This window comes from Sander vitreus, chromosome 17 (assembly GCF_031162955.1).
Source record: "Sander vitreus isolate 19-12246 chromosome 17, sanVit1, whole genome shotgun sequence".
NCBI classification, from domain to species: domain Eukaryota; kingdom Metazoa; phylum Chordata; class Actinopteri; order Perciformes; family Percidae; genus Sander; species Sander vitreus.
Genome location: NC_135871.1, coordinates 6,870,401 through 6,889,807, shown reverse-complemented (window position 1 = coordinate 6,889,807; position 19,407 = coordinate 6,870,401). Strand labels below are relative to the sequence as shown.

The following is a 19,407-nucleotide window of genomic DNA, read 5'->3' as shown; positions in this document are numbered from 1 at the left end:
CATGAGAGAGGTGTTGCTCTTAACTCTGGGCGAGACGGCGATTGAGTGTTGAACTATTCCTTAAACTTGATTTTGGCTAAAGAAGGTTGGGAAAATGAGAGAGGCCTCCTCTTAATACTTAATAAACACGATTTTCTGTGGATGGAGAGTAAACTACAAATCTAACTGAAACTAACCAACCACATAGCGTTACAGGATATAAGTAATCAGTAATGCATAATGTGTTGTTTGTGTTGGCGTTAAACTTTGTCATAATTAAGCAGCTTGAGCTAAGTCTTAGAGTAAATGCTACTTATTTGCCGCCCACGTAGCATCAGCCACCTTTCACCCTTTACCTCACTTGCACTTGTTCCACACGTGGCAGCTGCAAGACGAGCACTAACCCACCTCCATCAGGCAGCCATGCAGCCTCCTCTAACCAGGCGCTGACTCAACCGCTTACACCCAGGCTTAGCGGTGTGCTCTGCTGTGTGAATTTACCGCACATGAGTGGAGGTTTGGATTAGGTTAATATTTAATACTTGCACTCATGTTCCATTTGCGAACATTAACTTAAATTTGATGTCAGGCATGATTACCTTAGCACATGGGGATTGCTGTGTGTGTGTGTGTGTGTGTGTGTGTGTGTGTGTGTGTGTGTGTGTGTGTGTGTGTGTGTGCGTGCGTGCGTGCATGCGCTGAAACCACATTCCCACTGCAGACATTCTTCTGTTGCCGCTGTTCTGATCTACAGACTTGCTGTGGTGTGAAAGGGGAAGGGTCAGGCTCATCCAGCAGTCCCCGCTGCACTCTCAAAACAGATTGCTGTTGGCTAATAACCTGACATGTGATGCATATTGTTTTCTCCCTGACCAATGAGTTCAGAGCTCACAGACCACCATTTCTCTCCAACATCAACAGTTTTGCCCTGGCATTGCTGGAGTGAGCCAGTACGTAACTATTGGGCCTTTTTCACTGACGCTCTGTATTGGACGCTCTATTTTTAATGCAGTGTGTATACCTCTTTTAGCACAGGATACAGATTGCATTGCTTTAACCTATTGTTCAATTTATGTAAGTGTATGACAGATTATAATAGTGCTGCTCGCAGCAGACGCAGTTGTTGCACTTAATGTGTGTGTGTGTGTTTGCGTAAAGAAAGTTAATAGGCTATTGAATGGTCTCATGGTTTTGATGTTTTTATATACAGTCACTGATTAAATGGCACGGGAAACTATGTTTTTCTTTAAGAAACATAATGATGTAGTCACATTTTTGATTTGATTTTCAAGTTGATCATTTTGGCACACTATTTCTCAAACAATTAGTGAGCTATGAACACTTGGATTTTTTTTTATAGCAATACTGTGTGGACTCGCATACATCTACTGCACCGTCTTATGATTAGTCACACACGATTCAAATCAAACAGGTCCTGCTTGTCCTTTTTGCATGTGAAAGAGCCCATCTGACATACATGATTCATGTCCTGGAACGCTGTCGGTACACACAGTCTCGACCAAACAGGACGCATCTGATCTGAAACTGTCCATGTTCAAATGTCCCCCCCCCCCGCTCTTTCTCACCAGCTGTTCCCTAGTCGACAGTGCAACCCTCTGTGAACCCCGGAGACAGCTTGGTTGAAACGAGGGCATGCCGTGTACACAGCCGCTCTCGCTCTCTGTCTGTCTTTCTCCTTCCCCTCTCTCTGCCTCTGTTTGAGTTTCTGTCACTGGCTTTCAATTGGGTTGCAATATTTATGTACTGCATTTAACTGAACCGGACAGCAGCTCATTTGCACAATGCTGGGCAGTCTAGACAACACACATTAAGAGCTTATTTTTTCCTCTATTGGGGCAGTGTAGAAAGTGATCCTGTGGCTGGCTGGCATGTCCACCTCTGTTGTCAACCAAGACGGCAGCTCCCAGAATGCTCGCCTCTGCTCTGCCCCTCCATTTCACTGCTGCTGCTGCTGCTGCTGCCAGGTCCCGATTAGCAAAAGTATATCAGCACAAAAACAGGAATGGTCGAAGGTTAAAGGCGACAGTCATTTTCATAACAGACTTGGACAAATTAAGCTCTGGCAAGTGGTTTTATTATACATCATGGCCTTTTCCGCCACAACCAGTCATGATCACCATGACCTTTGACGTTTATCCTCATTACCATACCACTTTGTAAAAGCATATTCTTCAGGAGAGTACAGCCTTGCCCTGCGGTTGCATCTTTTTAAAATCTTCTGTAAGGGCATGGAGCTGCTGCTGCTGCTGCTGGTTGCTAGGCTTATAATTAGGGAGTAGCTATTGATGCAATGTGGCCCCCTGTGCACTCCTAGGGGGGAGATAAGGACAGCAGAAAATGAGACTAGCTTAATTTGAAGAGTGGAGCGATAACATGACAGGCGATTGGGGTATATCTTTAGGCAAGGTTTATTAAGATCCCTTCAGATTTATAGTCAGGGGTCTCACATATTTGATGTTTTTAGGATGTGATATCAATACATACATTTTCGGTTTTCATGCAGGAAGGTATTCCTTCGTCGACTACAGTGGGGCTGCCAAGGATTTGTTAGATTAGACCCGTTGTTCACAATTTTTTTTCAAATTTTTCATATCCAATCATGAACTGCAAGACCACCCGATGTTATCTGGCACAGGCAATTCCACAGACAGAGCAGTTCAACCCTGCATCTGTGCTCTCTGATAGGACAAGACCACAAAGTAGTAAGAACCATGCAACAAGTAGGGAGCAGCCTTAAATGATAATGCTGGGGATGTTCAATTGTATTCCGTTTTTCTACAAATCCAATGAAAAGACCAAAAATACAAAAAAACTGTGTTTATCCTTCTAACAAGTAATGTCTGTGTAGCCAAAGCCTGATATGCCTGTAGCTTATTTCTCTGTGCCATAGAGCTCCATTGTTTCCCCAAAACTATTCAAACACATCACACAAAATATCGATACGGCTATATATCAATGTCCTCCTTCGTGTGATACGATAATCAATACGCTAGCAGCAAATATCGATCATTTTAATTAATTAAACAAGGCGCTCTGAATAGATTTCCCTGCTCTCAGCGTTGCTACTTCATGGATCCTCGAGGTGGCGCACAACACATAAATGAGGGGAAATTAAACAGCCGAAGAGGAAGAGGTTTTTAACGGGATGGCGGAAAGCAGTTTGAGGAAATTAACAGATGCCCCAGCCACGTTTAAGTCCAAAGTCTGGACCCATAGTTGCTCTATAGTTCTGTATTTTTAATGAACTGAAAGACGGAGTTGTGCTGTTTTCTGACAGTTTGGACTTGCAGTGAATAAAGTGACAAAACCTGCACTTAACCTTTGGGACTGACACAGGCAAGTAGTGGAAATAGATTAATTGTGGTTTTAGTCTTTCATGGGATTTGTTGACAATGAGAAAAACACATCCTAATGCCAGTCTTATCCTTGAAGGAGGATTGGAACTGGCCATGTTGCCTACTTGGAGCTTTACAAGGGGATGGCTCATACACCAACAGGCCTGTAGCTATCATTCTGGACCATGAATTGGCCCATGAAAAAGTTTGATGCAGAAAAACGGAAGAAACATATAAGATTAGGCGTCAAACGTCCAATTTGTTTGCATAGCCCAATATTACATATACAGTACGTCTCACAGGGCTTTACAGGCCCAAGACGGCAACGGGGATTAACTCCTCAAACAGCCTCAGCACAGAAGGGAAAAAAAGGAAGAAATCTCAGGAGAGTCTATTCAAAGAGAGATTCCTCTTCCTTGGACAGCTGGGTGTGCAACAGCTGCTGTAGGTGGATAATGGATATTAAAAATGAACAGACAATTGTATAAGTAATACAGAAGAAACACAATATGCAATGGGATAATATTTGTACAATATAATCATAAAAACCTTGAATCTGATGCAAGAAGTCCAATTAAGTAAGTGTAAGGAAAGAGTCCAGTGAAAAAAGTCCATGACAAGTCCAATGTCAGTACTTTAAATCATTCCACGTCCAAGGTGCCGTCTGGGTGGGGTCAGTGGGCAGTTTGGAGTAGTGGCAAGGTAGTTTGAAAGATGTCTAGATAGCTTTTCCTTGATGCTGCAGAACACAACCACGTTAGTTTGATGGATGGCAGTAGAGATTATTTTAAAAGGAAATTTTTCCCCATTGCGTTTATCTTCAGTGTTGAGTGGCATTGTATCCTCAAGTGTTATCTCCGGGTATGCATCATGCCATGAGTGTTTGACAATATGGGTAAAGAAATGTCTGAAAATATGTATGCTAGAGTGAATTACCCATCCATAGCCTTTGTATCACTGGGTGAGCGATGCGCTCTTGTATCAAAGGTGAAAACTAATCTGGCTGCTGAAATTCCCTCCTATTTCCCTGTCCTGACACGTTGCCTTTGCCTTACAAATGGCCCTAAACGAGATGCAAACATGTAAATTGCTGGTGGAGGAGATGGTGCGTTAGCACTTAGGTCTAAATGGCACAGATAGCACAACTGTCTGATGGTAAAATGGAACTGGGCTGAGAACACTCAGCAAGCAATCTGTAATCAAAAATGGAGGAAAATTGCATTGCGGTTGGGGGATGGACGGATGGGAAAAGAGGCCAAGGGAGAGATCGGAGTTAGTACGATAGCTTTCTGGGCTGAATCTGTTCTCTCTTCATCTATCTCCGACACGTTCTCTTCATCTCCTTATCTCCCCTATCACTGCTTTTTATAGTTGTCCCTACTACAAGCTGTTTTCTTTTAGACGCACTACATAACATATTCTCCATGCATTCATTCTTTGCACGGTTGACTGCATTCATTCAAGAGCATCCCTCGCTCCCTTCTTTCGCAGAAACCTCTGTGTCTGGGGGCTAAATGCTGCCACTGTTCGAGAACATGGCAGCAACAGTCCAGCACTGGTTACACTTCCTGACAAAGTTGTTTATGTTGGCATTTCAGAGAGGTGGTGGCAAGACCCCATACCTGCAAACATGCGTTGAGGTTTCTATGGTGATGCTAAGAAAAGAGCCATCAAATGCACAACATTACACAATTGCTTTTTATCTAGTCAACTTAGAAGGGCTGTTAGAGGTTTGTACTGGAGACAGAGAAAGGGCACGTGGAAATGGTGGACAGCAACACACACACACACACACACACACACACACACACACGCAGGCAAACGTATGCTTATTTTCCCACTGAGACCTCCATTGCCAGAGAGCAATGCATCCTTTTAGTTTGCATTGTGCTGCTTGCAGTGGCTGGGTTTAAAGTACAACCTGTCCGCCGCAATGTCTTTGAGTGTTAACAGAGCAGAACCTGTGGAGCGCTGCCCTATTCTCATCCATCGTTACGGGGAAAGAAATGGCATGTTTTGGTACAACCTATCGACCCGCAAGGGAACAAGGTGCGGGCCTGTGTAATGTATGCTCCCACTCTGTGTGCTGAACAGCATGCCGTCTCAGGGACCTGAGAACAGAGCGTGAGCAGTGTGTGTAAGAGGTGTTTCTGGCATGTGTGTGTGTTCATGTGCTTAGATTTGCCCTTGTGTGTGCTTCTGTCCACGCCTGTGACTATTGGTGTGTGTGTGTATGTGCACACATAGAGCCCCATCCATTGAGCATTCTCTGTCGTGTAGCGATTGGAAGAGATGAGTCACCCCACTCAGACAACACCTACAAACCATCTCTCTCTATCTCTCCCTCTCATGCGCGCGCGCGCGCGCACACACACACACACACACACACACACACACAAACACACACACACACACACACATGCAAATGATGATGAGAGACATGATGTGCTTGCTCACCCAGTCCCTTTAAGACAAAACCCTGTTGAAGAGGTTCTAGCCTCTTTGCTCTACATTTTAAAACAATCTTCTCTCAGATTTATTTTTATTGATTCATGTTCTCAGACTGAGGCGATGAAAGGTTTTCTCACACAAGTATGGAGGAGCAGGGTGGTGGCTTGAATCTAATGTTTGCGGTGAAAAATCTCAACATGAAATTAAGGTTGGGTTCCAGTGGCTAGTGCCATTTTAGATTTGGTTCCAGGTTGGCAAGATCCCTTGATTCACTAAAGTCCGAGGCTAACAAATATCTTACGGAATCTTTTATTGCTCTTTGCTCATTGTTATTAACAAAGACCAATATGCAAAACATTCAGGTAGTAAGTTTTTCATTTTTATCTGGATACCTGGTTAAATGTAATTTGCTTTGCTGTGTGTATTTTGTCCATAGCAATCCCACCAATCGGTCCCAAACCATCCCAGTTAGATAGTAAATGCCGTAAACATCATCATTCCCAGAAAGAACCAAGCAGGCCTGCCTTGTTACACAATCCAAATGTTCTTCAAAACCTTTTCCATTTTCCGTGTGTAGCTTGCTAGCTCGAAGGTTGTAGTTGTTTCCCGTAGCGAAGGGATATTGAGAACGGCTGGAAATGTACTTCAGTTGATCCAGACTAATCAGCAGTATCTAATTTATTCCAATTCTGTAAGTAGCTTTGCAGAATCTAGCAGCATTTTGTTTCGAGTCATGGCACCCAGCTTATGACTGCTACTGACTTTGGCTTTCCCCTGACTTTTCCTCTAGCATCAAATACCTGCCAAACTAATGACATTCCTCTAGGGATGGACATTTTAAGTAATTTCCATATTTGAGTTCTCGCATTAAATTATTATGGAGCACTATAATAGGGTCCAAAATTATGAAATAATGTTCACAGACAAGGTAATGCATTCAAGTTTTATACACAATTAGTCCCATTTCTTAATGTTATGTAATTTAATTCAAAGTCTAAGTCTGCAGACGTGAGTACTTAAATGAGTACTCACGTCTCTTTGTTCCAGTTGTAGAGGGCCAAGACGGGGTTTTGTCTACAGTGAGTTATGAGCTTGTATTCTATTTGCGAGGTTGAGCAGTGCACAGGGCTCATTTTGTTTGATAGTCACGCTTTAAATATCTCCACAGAACAGCGATTACAGTAACTTTTGTACAGGACTCTGAATATCCTAAAGCTAAATGCAACACTTCTAATCGGAGGCTCTAGAGAAATGAATGCTAATGAAACAATGCCCCCCCCCCCCGATGTTTGAGTAGACAAATACACCACAACGGATATGCCTGAGCCTCAGATGACGGCGCTCATCGAGAGGGGCTTCATCTCTCATTCCGGGCGAGGTTTCTCATCAGCTCATAATGTTTGTTGATTTGATGGATGTGTGCTCGTTTACCACGTGGTTTGATTGCTCGTTTCAAGGTGGGCCTTGTTTGCCTCCACTGTTGAACATTTGCCAAGCGAGACACTGATTACGAGCGTGACCGGATCTCAAAGCTACGAGCTGAGTGACAGCCACAAGGTGCAGCCAAAACACTGATGACCTGCATTAATGGTGTGTGACCGTTGTAAAGTCCGGAGGTTATTCTGTCCCGTCTGCTGTCCTGTCTCTCTGTTATCCGGTGGTGTATGGGCGAACCAGAGTGGGTTTGATTTGCACACTCACTTGGGTTCCGTTCCAGTGTTCACGCGGCCACTCAAGGATGACAAAATACAGTGCTGGATGGGTGCTGGGAGCCGGGAGCCCGCAGGCTGTTCACTAGAGGATTTTAATTTTGTTCTTCTCTCACTCCCTTTCCCTTCCCTCTCTCCCGCAATGTTTGTGCATTCTTGCATGCACCAATGTGATTACCACAGGGAAAGGAGCACATTGGCGAGGACATATGTCACGGATTGATTTACAGATTCTGCGGTTTCAACTGCATCAATTAAAAGCAAAAAGTGCATTAAGTTTGCAAAAGTTTGGGTTCTACAGGTTGTGCAGTTCATCATCATAACCGATTACCAGGCGGAAACAAGACACTGAGCATGTAAATCCTCTCAGATTAACAGTGTATTCTCCCCATTTTATTTTGGAGGGCTGATAACCTTGCATCCACTGTGCCTGTGCGCTGAGATTATGGATCAAGTTTAATTGACTCTGGTAATCTGATTTTGGCATGGGGAGGGAGGATCCTGGATTAAAGTTATAACTACAACACAAACAGAGGATCAGGGGCCTGTTTAGCTGCAGAGGCTGGTGGACAATGGGGGCACGTTTAGACGTATAACATGCCAGTGCTAATTCTGAATAGGCTAAACCAATCTGCCCTGTATGGTAGTATTGTTGCCTCTCTGTAATGAATTGCGCTGTCAGGGCGCTGGTCACATTGTCCTGCCACACAGACTAATAAAGTGGCCATTGGTGCCGTGATGTAATAGATAGCAATAATGATAATAACTGGAGTGGAGGAATCACATTTGAAGCTGGCTCCTCCTGTCCCTATCTGACATCCTGCTTCTGCAAGAAAGAGTACAACAGGGAAGAGTTGTTAAGTGCATGCTGCGAGCTACGCCAGTGGCCTATCAGTCAGCATGACAGCCGGGATTTGCAACTCTACGGTCTGTATCTGTTGCACAGCACAGTGAGATCTATACATAACTTAAATGTACAGGAGTCAGTGTAAAACTCAAATGTAGCAGCCCTTAAGAGATAAAAAATATAAGAAAAAGTATATATGCTTTAAAGAAAATGATTGATAGCTGGATTATAACAACAGTGCAGAAAAGCGATAGTTCTTGAGCCAGTGTTCAGTATAAGTGTACATTCATCCCGCTCAAGCCTTCACTTCTAAATGCGCTGCAGCAGTTTGCCCCACATCACCCCAAGAGTATCAACCCTGCTGCTAGGAGCCATACAGTATGAACAATTTGTTCAGGGCACCCTGTAGTCCCCCCTTACCACTTTTCTTTGGGCCTATCCATCTACAGAAAGGGACAGTCTCCCTTCATCCTTCTTTTTCTCTATACACAAGCTCTACCTGCTATAAGCTCTTTTTGTGTAACCTTTATTTGTCCAGGGGAGGGTTCTGCTGAGCATGCACACTCTATTCCAGCTTTGCCCTTCTTCTCTTTCATACTCGTCTGCTGTACAGTATATGCTGCTGCCCCATAAAAAGGCACTTCCTCTATTGATGGCCTCTAAACAGCTGTTCAGCACCTCTGTAGTTGTTGAAGAAGTGGTTGTTACGCTTTCACTTTCAGCCAGCCTGGTTCTCCCAGCCAGCCAACTCAAACCTTTAGGCTACTGCTGTCCTTCTCTGGCTGGTGTGGAAGCTACCTGGTCCACCAGCTCTTCTGCTTGAAATGTTTGTTTGTTAGTCTCATGGAATTCTCTTGTATAGCTTTGTGGTACTCTGCATGGCAACTAACTATTATTTTAATTACGATTTAATCTGCAGTTTTGTGTTGTTTTGTTTTTGATTAATTGTTTGGTCTTTAAAATGCCAGAAAATGGTGGGAAATGGCTGTCACAATTTCCTAATGCCCAACATTCACTTTGCTTGTTTTGTCCAAAACAGAAAGATATTTAATTTACAATTATATAAAAGTGAGAAAGGTAGCAAATACTCCAATTGGAGAAGCTGTAACCTGTGAATGTTTGGTGATTTTGCTTAAAAAGTGACTTAAACCATTAATCAATTACAAAAATAGTTGACACACTTTCTGTTGATCGACTTGACTCAACTTAAAATCATGTTTATTTCCATTTAATCTAATTTTCTCAATTACTCAATAATATTCCAGGGCACTATTTTAACGATCTAAGCGCACGGCGTGAAGCGCATAGCGCAGGTGCTTTTAGGGCGTGTCCAAATCCACTTTTGCTAGTTTGACGGCGGAAAAAAGGGTCCGTGCGCCAGGCGCATGGTTCAAAAGGGTGGTACTTAGTGTCTTCATTAATTCATAGGTGTTTTTTTGGCGTAACATGCAATAAACCAATCAGAGTGTCATCTCCCATTCCCTTTAAAAGCCAGGCGTGTTTGTACCTTGGCGCATTGCTATTATGATGGCGGAATTGCACCATAATATTTTTATTTGTAATCTTTTGCATGTTTGTGTGCTGCACTTCCCTGTGTGTGTGTAACAAGCATAGTGTGCGCGTGCTGTGCACGAGCCTAGGCACATTTATTTTACTAATTTGCTGTTAAAATAACAATTAAATGCTGCGCTATTGACTTTAGACCAGGTTTTTGTTGGTCAATGGTGCAATCACTTCCCGCTGCCTCAAGATAGCAATACGCCAAGAATGCACCTGAACACACCTCCCTGTAAGACCAGCACGCCCATGGGCGCAAAGATGGGCGCAACTGCAATTGCTATTTAAACGGCGTGGGCGCACGATGGTCTTAAAATAGTAAAGAAACTTGCGTCGGGCTTTGCACCGGGTGCAAGATAGTCTATAAGTCGGAATAATCGGAAATGCCCATCATCATTGTCTAGATTACATCTGACATCAGGGGCGGTTTTTGGCACGGGCGACATCTGACCCGGGGCGGCATTTTATCACGAGCACTTGAAAAAAAAAAAAAATCCTCTGCTCCGCAAAGCAGTTTTCTATTATGAAAACGCTTGAAGGGGGTCTCGCCCTGGGTGTAATTCAATGTAGAACCGCCCCTGTCTGACATAGTCAAACTGCTTGTTTTGGCTGATCAACCGCCCATGTAGGAGCCATGTATTTGATGTTTTGTTCATGTCAGTAACCACAGGTGTTGCTGGTTGGAAGGTTTTTTTCTGTGCTTGGACAACATCGTGATGAGCGTTATTGTGTATAATAATAAACACATTGTGATATAAAGTATTGGTAAAGACTGGATATTGGTTCTTCTGAGCACACGTCTAAACAATTGACTTCAATTAGCAGCCAGTAGTGGCTAAAGTGTAGGACATACATAGTCACTACAGCCCAAGATCCAAAAACATTCAGTTTGCTATCATAAAAGACGTAGAAAACCAGCAAATATTCACAATTGAGAAGCTGAAACCACAGCCCAATTTTGGACATTTTCTTTACGAAATAATGAATTTGTTTTAATCAAAATTGTAATCTGTTTATTATTGATTAATCAACTATTTGTTACAGCTCTAGTGTCAAATAACGCAGTGAGCATGTGATTCAAAAATGTATTAAGTGATGTAACATGACTTTTATCATTTAATAATAAGAACAATGATTATTTACTCTCATTCACTTGTATAAGAAATAACAGGTAGGTTTGCCATTTTTCCAATAATACTCCCATCACTGGTTATAATCAGTCCCTGGCTTCCTGGTAACCCACTGTCTGCTCTTTACAGTAGCAGGGATTGACTCATCACTGAAAGTGTTAAAATCTCCTACAGCAGTGAATCCAGACCCCAGCAGGCCCCATGTGTGTATGTCATGTCTTGCCTTTTCCTGCTTCTGCAGCTTTAGTCACACCTGACTTTTAGCTCCACTATTGCCGGTTAGTCTGTCTTGGTCCATTGGTCAATCAATAAATACAATTTAATAAAAGATAAAGCAAAGCAATAACTGTACACCTTTTTAAAAATGCAGTTTCTAAAAGCTCTTTTTTTCAATGTTTTCAAATTGGTTATAGCATTCCGAGCTGCAGCTCAGTTGTCGTCTGCCGGTTCAGTTTTTCTGCTCAGTACATTGATTTCTTCTACAATAAAAGTCAATTTGCTACTTTTGTAATAAGTTACCACTTCTAAGATGTATGACGTCTTATGGATTTGGAGGAAAAGCAGCTCAGAACAGCTGTGGGCTACTGAGCTTTATATGTTGAGGTGAGAAATGGTTAAATACTCTGTCGGCAAGAGGCTGACATTTTCAGCCACCATTACAAGCCCAGTGATGACGATAATATATCCCATGAGAACGTTTGACTTCCTCCATCACACCTAAAGCCATTTAACTATGGCTGCCGTCACTCACCATGTGACCCGCTCAATATGTCTGAGCACAAGTTAATTTTTACTGATGCAGTAACTGAAACGTTTTCTCTTTGACCTTTAGTTAAGTTGATGTTTGCTCAATTCATTGAGCTTAATTAACAGCAGTTTTCATTGTCCTTCTGTGACATCGCTCCGGGGACAAATACAAACGTAATAATTCCCTGTAAATCTGTAGCTAAATCTGTAGTAAATCTATCATTTTGGAATGTGTTTGTCATGTGTTTTCCCCCAAAAGGGCCAACCCCTCAGCACCCTCCCAAGTGATGGTACATTTTATTGTTGGGTCTAATTACGGTCCTCTCTCCTTCCCTGTTGTCGTTTTTAATTTTCTGGTTTTTAACGTCTGTAGTTTTATTAAAGATTGATAATCTGTTCTTCCACCACCTTTTAAAGTCAGGCAAGAAGAGCTCTTCAGCGATGTTATGGTTAGTGTTAAAGCTGCTGTAATCAATAATTTTATTTTAGCAATGGATCAAATGACTACATGTATCTGGAAGATGTCGTGCACAGTGACAAGCCCACCGAGAATGACCACCCGACTCTGCAGTTCCCCTCAGCTCTATGGTGTTTTAGCCTCTTTCAGTTTTGGTTTGACAGCCCCCAACTTAATTGATTTAGTCTCATCTCTCTCGTCAGCCTTGTTACCAGCAGTAGGCTAACTGTTTTCAGAAAAACGCTCTGATAAACCAACTGTAATGTACACATCACGCAAGAACCGCCGGATCACATATCACACGAAAATCCATCTTGTCAGGCTTCAAGTAATGCATTTGTGGTTAATACGTGTGTGATGGCCGTGACTGTTCGTTCAAAACAACAATAACGTTGTAACGTTAATGTGTCTACCTCAGCTGAGAACGGAGAAATGTCTTTGTCTTTTTTTGGAGGCAAAGACATGTGTCCGATACAAGACATTACACAGGTAGGCTCCTCTCGCATATAGGCCCAATAGTCAACACAAATGGAATGATATTATGTGTCATGGAACATTGCGCTCCCCAACTCGCGAAAGGTCGGATTTGCTCCATCTTTTGATGATAAGTTTTGGTTAGAAAACCTTGAACCCATGTAGGCCATAATGTCATCAGGCACAATCCATGTCATTAGACACAACGTGCACACATGTGAAGGCCAATGTTTTTTTGCGGTGATGACGGTGACGAGCTCAGACCCGCGGTAGGCGTCACATGACTGCGGTATTGCGGTAATGCGGTAACCGTCCCAGCCCTACTTGCGACCTGCTTAAGGTTTACCCTGCCTCGCGCCTATTGAGAGCTGGAAAAAGACTCCGGCCCACCATGACAGGGAAAAGGGTCAAATGCAGGCTATAAATGATGGATGAACAGATGGATGGATGGGAAACATGTTTTAGAGCATCAGAAGTGATGTATTTTATGCAGTTTGCAGTAAATAAAGTGATCTCTTGTAAGTAGCAGAACAACATCAGAGCAATGACTGCTTTTAAAGAATACATTGTGATTTTTTTTTATTTATAACCCAAATGAAAATCTTGGGTCCAACTCTTTTTACTTAGTTTATTCTTTTTCCTCTTTAAACACACAGGAAAGGCTTTATTAGACTCAGTGATGAGTGTCTGTACCACACACTCTGCTGCTCTACATCTCCCCAGCGTCCTGTACTCCGAACCTTTGATTTCATCTCAGGCCATTACTTTACAACTGTGCTTATAAATGCTCATTTGAAGGCCACGACCCGTCACAGGCCTCGACAGGCAGCCTTTAGATAAACACGGAGAGAGAATATCCCACTCGGCTACTTTCCTGAGACAATGATGGAGTCAGACAGCGTGTGTGTGTGTGTGTGTGTGTGTGTGTGGATCAACCTCGCAGACACAAACTCACACTGAGCTGGCAGGGCTATGGAGATAAGGTGCACTTTATTTAGCAACGTCAACATGATGGAGCCTAAATCGTGACGTCATAACTGGCTCCACACAGAGATGCGAAATGGGTGTAGAAATGTTACCATGGCTTGTTTTGTCTCTGAATACAACAGATCTCAATCTTACAGATACGGTGATAAATGAAGTGTTAAAAAGGTGTCTCTATTTTGAGAGTTTAGAATAATGTAGAATAAATTACCAAGCAAATGGACAGTGATGTTGATAAGGGCTTAATGGGCGTCTGTTAACAATAAGACACAAAAGGCAACTTGACTTTGTTTTCGTTTTTTGCCTGGCTGCTATCCATTTTTGTTTTGCTTTCAATGTTGGCAGACTAGGAAGACGATGCTATTGTTGCACTCAGTTGCTCCGACTATAAGAGTGTCAGCTAAATGCCTGAAATACAAAATGTAAATGCAGGGGGAAGAATATTCACTCGACAGGGTTGTTACTCTTTTATGCTGATTTGGACAGCGTTCTAACTCGAAGACATTTCCTTGACATCCATTTGTATTTTGCTTGCATATCTCGTCGGCGCAGTTTACTGTGCCTATGCATATGAAGAGCTCATCATCTCTGACTTTGGGTGGATTGTCAGAAATGCTGTCACTGTGCAGGCCTAGTTCTTGTTCACTGATTATCTTTATGACACTGTATTTATGATGACTTCTGTCTGATCTCCTCTGTCTCTCTCTCTCTCTCTCTCTCTCTCTCTCTCTCTCTTTTTTTTCCTGCCTCAGGATCTGAAGAAGGTGCTGTCTTTCCCCCCATACCCTGGGGAGTATTTGCACCCGGTCGTGTATGCCTGCACGGCGGTCATGTTGCTCTGCCTCTTCGCCTCCATCATCACGTACATAGTGCACCACAGGTAAGAAGAAAAGCACTGCCTCGATTCTGTTGAAGTATACATTTAAACTGTACGCACCTGTGTTTAACATCACAGACATTAACTTCAGTTCCACATCTGGACACTGGGGCAGACACTTTTGTAATCCCTTAACTTTTTTCCTTTTTTTTTGAGTCCTCTGTCAGAAAACCTGGGGTGTGAGTCAGATGCTTTAGGCTGGCGTAAAGCACTGCAGCCTGTCTGACTAAGAGGGTCTTAAACACATACGTGTGTGTGTGTGTGTGTGTGTGTGTGTGTGTGTGTGTGTGTTTCAGACGGTCATAGCAGAAATGTATGCTTCCAATGGATTTCTAAGGGGCATGTAGGCCACCTTCACTCCATATTCCTTAAATATGGAGACAAAGACAGAGAATCTGCTGTTATTAAAGTGGCCAGAGCCTGTCTGCCGTATTATCTCAAGACACCAATTCATCATCAGTTTTTCTTGTACTGTACATCATCAGTCACTTTATCATGTCCGTGGCATTAATGTGGAATTATTGTAATAGCCCACCATCCATTTTCATATAAAGGAAATGGGGAAATGTCTCGAATGTCACATTTTCTAAAAAAAAATATTGTGTTATTCTTGGAATAACACAGTTAACTGATATTTTCTCAGACACATATATTTGGCTTTATTTATGTTTTCATGTCCCTACTGTGACTAAAGGCCAAAATTGATGAAACTGTGTGAACGCGCAGGAGCAATTGCAGTTTGCATCCATCTGTGACACCTGGGCGAGAGACAGGCTGTGTCCTTCTGCAGTCAGACAGTGATGACAGCATCTAAGGCTCCAAAAAGCAGCATCACTTACATACTGTCGTCTAGCACTGTAGTATTAACTGAAGAAAAACAGACAGGAGTGATACAGTATGTGAACAGTTTCCAAACACAACTGGATATTCTAAAATTTTGAAAAAAACAACACAGGCGGTGCGTTCACTTGAAACTGGTAGCCTTGTGGTGCATTCAAAGTTATTGTAAAATACCCTTTTCCCATAAATTAAAGTATCGCTTTAGCACCGGTATTGGAAAAAACCCAAACGATACCCAACCCTAATTATTAGTCAAACGTGATGCAAAGAAATAATTCACAACCATGATCCATAGTAGGGTTTTAAGAACTATTAACATGAATGAAGTAAAGACGAGTGCGAAAAATCCTTAATAAGGGGGCTTTTTTTATGAAATGGCAGTAATGCACCACTGCATAGGAAGAAAAACACCAATATTCCAAAAATATATATTTTTATTGATTTTTAGTTGATACATAATACAGGGCATAAAAAGGCTGTTTTAACAGGTATTTTACTGGACTATTTCACAACTGAGGGACAGGACTCTGTGTTTTAATATATGATTTAGTATCTTAACTTGCACACCATTACAGGTTATATTGGAATCAGACATTTCTGGAAAAAATCATTAGTTACATGTATGATCATGCAATGATGCCTTTTTGCCATTGACATTTACATGCACATAAGTATCCAGGTCTTACACCTAAACTGTATATAAAGATGGACAACTTGTCTCCACCACCTCCCACTGTTCAAAAGTAAAGCCAAAATATCCCGGATACGGGCGCTGCCATCTTGTAACTTTGGAGTCTGCGCAGTAGTTATCAGGCGGTGAAGCCACAGTATGGAAGTCCCGCCCATACATCCGCCCAACCACTTGTGAGTCAATCACAGATGTCAGTTATGGTGTTTCACCCCATTTTTGTAGCATCAAATAACTAATAAAAACCAAACCAATCCGAAAAATGAGCACTTGAACAAACATCAGCCTGATAAGAATTACCTACAATGACAGAATTCATCTTTGGGAAAAATGTATGTGACGTAATGCGCCACCACATTTTTAGCTCAAATCCAAGCAAATGGTGGACTTGGTTGAAATGTGAAAGAACAACAATGGCAAAAAAAACAACTCTGAACCACTCAATTCCCATTGGCTGCCAAGGTGGCAGGTAGATTGACAGTTTTATCCACCAATGGCAAAATTCACCCGCATTTGGCGTGTGGTCGGGTCGTGTTTACATGGGTAAAGCATAACTTGGACACTCTAAAATACGATACTTCACATGTTAACACACTAATGTATCACATTTTCTGAACAAGAAGACATTAATTCCAGTCCAAACGAGAGAGAGAAAAAGCCCATATTTAGAATATGAAGCCTGAGCTTTTGTGGTGTCTGTCCCACACAGGGGAGGGTTAGAGGCTTTTTCTTTCCACCTCCTCGTCTTCCACACCTCCCTCTAGGCACTCCCCAGCACTGAAACACATCTCTGTTTAGTAACACTTTAGTTATATAGTATCACTCCAGCTGACTGACAGTATGCGAGCAGTGAAGCACACGGGACTGTATTAAATGGGCAGAATGTGAGGGAGGCTGTTCAAGGATAGGCACCGGGGGTTGGTCATGTTTGAATTTGTCACTGTATCACTTCAGCTCACACACACACACTGTGACTATGGGTGCAATGCGCATGTGTGATGTATGAGCCTAGTCAAAAACATAGTGGTGGGTATCATATCGTTGAACCCAATAATCCTTTTGACTCAATTTGCGTCAAGTGTTCCCAGAGTTAAACTGGAGCACACTGATGTCATGCACATACTGATGAAATCAGAGGAACTTTGTCTGTCCAGTGGTTATCAATGTTCAACAAGGACAAACATCCATAAATGTAATTATATTAAAATGATGTTTCTTACTGAATTACTTTTTTTTATTTTTTATTGTTGTCTGTATTTTATGGTTACAGGGACTGTACAGCATTGCACTTTCCCATTGTCCATATTTGCCAAAATGTCAAGACATACTGCTTAGGCTAAAATAAATACAGGTTGCACTTTCTGTTTACAGCCAAAGCATGATGGATCTTGGTGTAAAAATCTTAAATTATGCATAATAGTAATATTTCATTGTCCATACATTTTGTGATGGTAGTAAGGAATTGAGTTGATGTGGTTAAAAATGCCTATCAATGTGTGTGTTGCCTGATTGTGTTTAAAAAAATGAGTGGACATAAGAACCCCCCCTCCCAAAAAAAGACAGTAAACACATGCCAGCTTCTAGTGGAATTATTATGACGTTTATTTTTATTTACAAGCAACAAAATAAGATACTTATAAAGTACTGCTCTAATTACTATTTTAATGGGTCAGCTGACTGTGTAATCTAACTCTGCAGTTCCCCTCAGCTCCACTAAGCTTTGAAGCATCTTTTAGCTCACTGTTTTGATTTGACAGCCTGCAACTCTACTGCTTTGGTTCATTCTCACGGCTCTTATCAGCGGTATTTCCAGCCACAGCAGGCAGCTGTTTTCTGTGAAAAAGCTCTGATAAACCCACTGTACACCACCTGCTCAGCAACAAACGTTGGACAGACACACGTTAGAAGGTGATATGTCATCACTGTGTTTACAGCTATTAGTATCTATTAGCATAATTATCAGTATCGGGAATATTTTCAATATTGTGGTATCGATTTCAACCATTTAGCCCAGCCCTATGCGGCCAGCTGCTACCTTTCCTCCATCATAATTAGCATGAAACCACTTCCATTTCTCCATTTACCAGCGCTGCTACCTATGGTTTATGGGACTTATCAGTGTGTTTGGAACGTGTCTTCCACCAATGAAATGGCTTGGCTGAAACTACCAATGGTAGAGTGTGTCATATTATACTGTCCATAGCTTTATTGGCTCGTTCAGTTGGCTCAGCAGTGGGTGCAGGGTAAGAGCAGATGCAGAGAGAGAGGACAATTTTATCCCGCCCCTTACCTTCTGGGAGATGGGGATGTGGAGGGTTGCCAGGTTAATGTACTTGACCCAATGAAAGCTCAGAGCAGAGCCTATGAAAACCTTCTTCCAGGGAGGCCAGGAGCCGGCCTGATTTATGGCCTCTTTGCTGAATGGAGTTCAGTACTTGGACCGCGGCGGAGGCATCGACAACAGCAGCTTTAACTCTCCCTCCCTTTACACAGAGCAGTGAAGCCCGGCCCCAGACACGCCTCGCAGCTCACTGCTGAGCCACTGCTTCATCTACAGTTGGCTCACGTGCAGCCGGGGCTCCGCTCCTCCATTTTGGGGAGTGGAGATTTCTAGCACGTTATATAATTTCAAATGGTGACAGTGACTGTAGGGATGAAAAGGATGGGAGCAGACATGGGAAAGTAGTTAAAAGAATGGATGGTCCATTTATTCACACATAGTGACAACTATGTTAGTATTGTCTGACCTATTTAGCCTATTCTCTAACAGCTGGATGGAAAATGGTAATGTGGGTTAAGTGCCCTGCCCAAGACTGTGTAACCCCCCAGCTAATGCCATATTTCACAAAGTGGATAAGAGGGCATAGTTTTACTTTGTTAAAACTACAATTGGCCCAGCCAACTGGACGTAATCTCTTTTTATTTCCTCATCAAACCAGCAGAGTGATTCCTATTTGTGTGCATATACCACTATGTGTACTCTATGTGTGAAGGAGCTGTGTAGGAAGGCTATACACTGAATAACACACTGAGCTCTGACTAAGAATCTGATCTGTGAATAGCCCTCTGCCTGAGGGCCATCATCTAAAATACAGATTATACAGTTACTTGGAAGTGTTCCCATTTTGTCTTTCAGTGGGTATAGTAGGTTTGGACCTTTTAAACTGAATCTTTAGATTTTTTAGCACTTTATTTTCATTGTCAGGAAAAAGCATTCCTGTAAATACCATTTCTTTGAAGTTCAATCAAAATAAAAACTTAAAAATCACTGAATTGCATAGATCTTCTTTGAATGATTGTGTTGTTTTAGC

The 19,407-nt window shown here is 42.3% G+C and overlaps 1 protein-coding gene across 1 annotated transcript in view; it reads left to right on the top strand.

The window, feature by feature from the left end:
* Window positions 1–19,407, top strand: part of adgra1b (adhesion G protein-coupled receptor A1b) — a 213,048-nt gene that overhangs the window by 159,431 nt on the left and 34,210 nt on the right. The window contains exon 15 of the mRNA XM_078273676.1: window positions 14,444–14,571. Coding sequence (XP_078129802.1) covers window positions 14,444–14,571 — 128 coding nt within the window. The remainder of the gene's footprint in view (window positions 1–14,443; window positions 14,572–19,407) is intronic.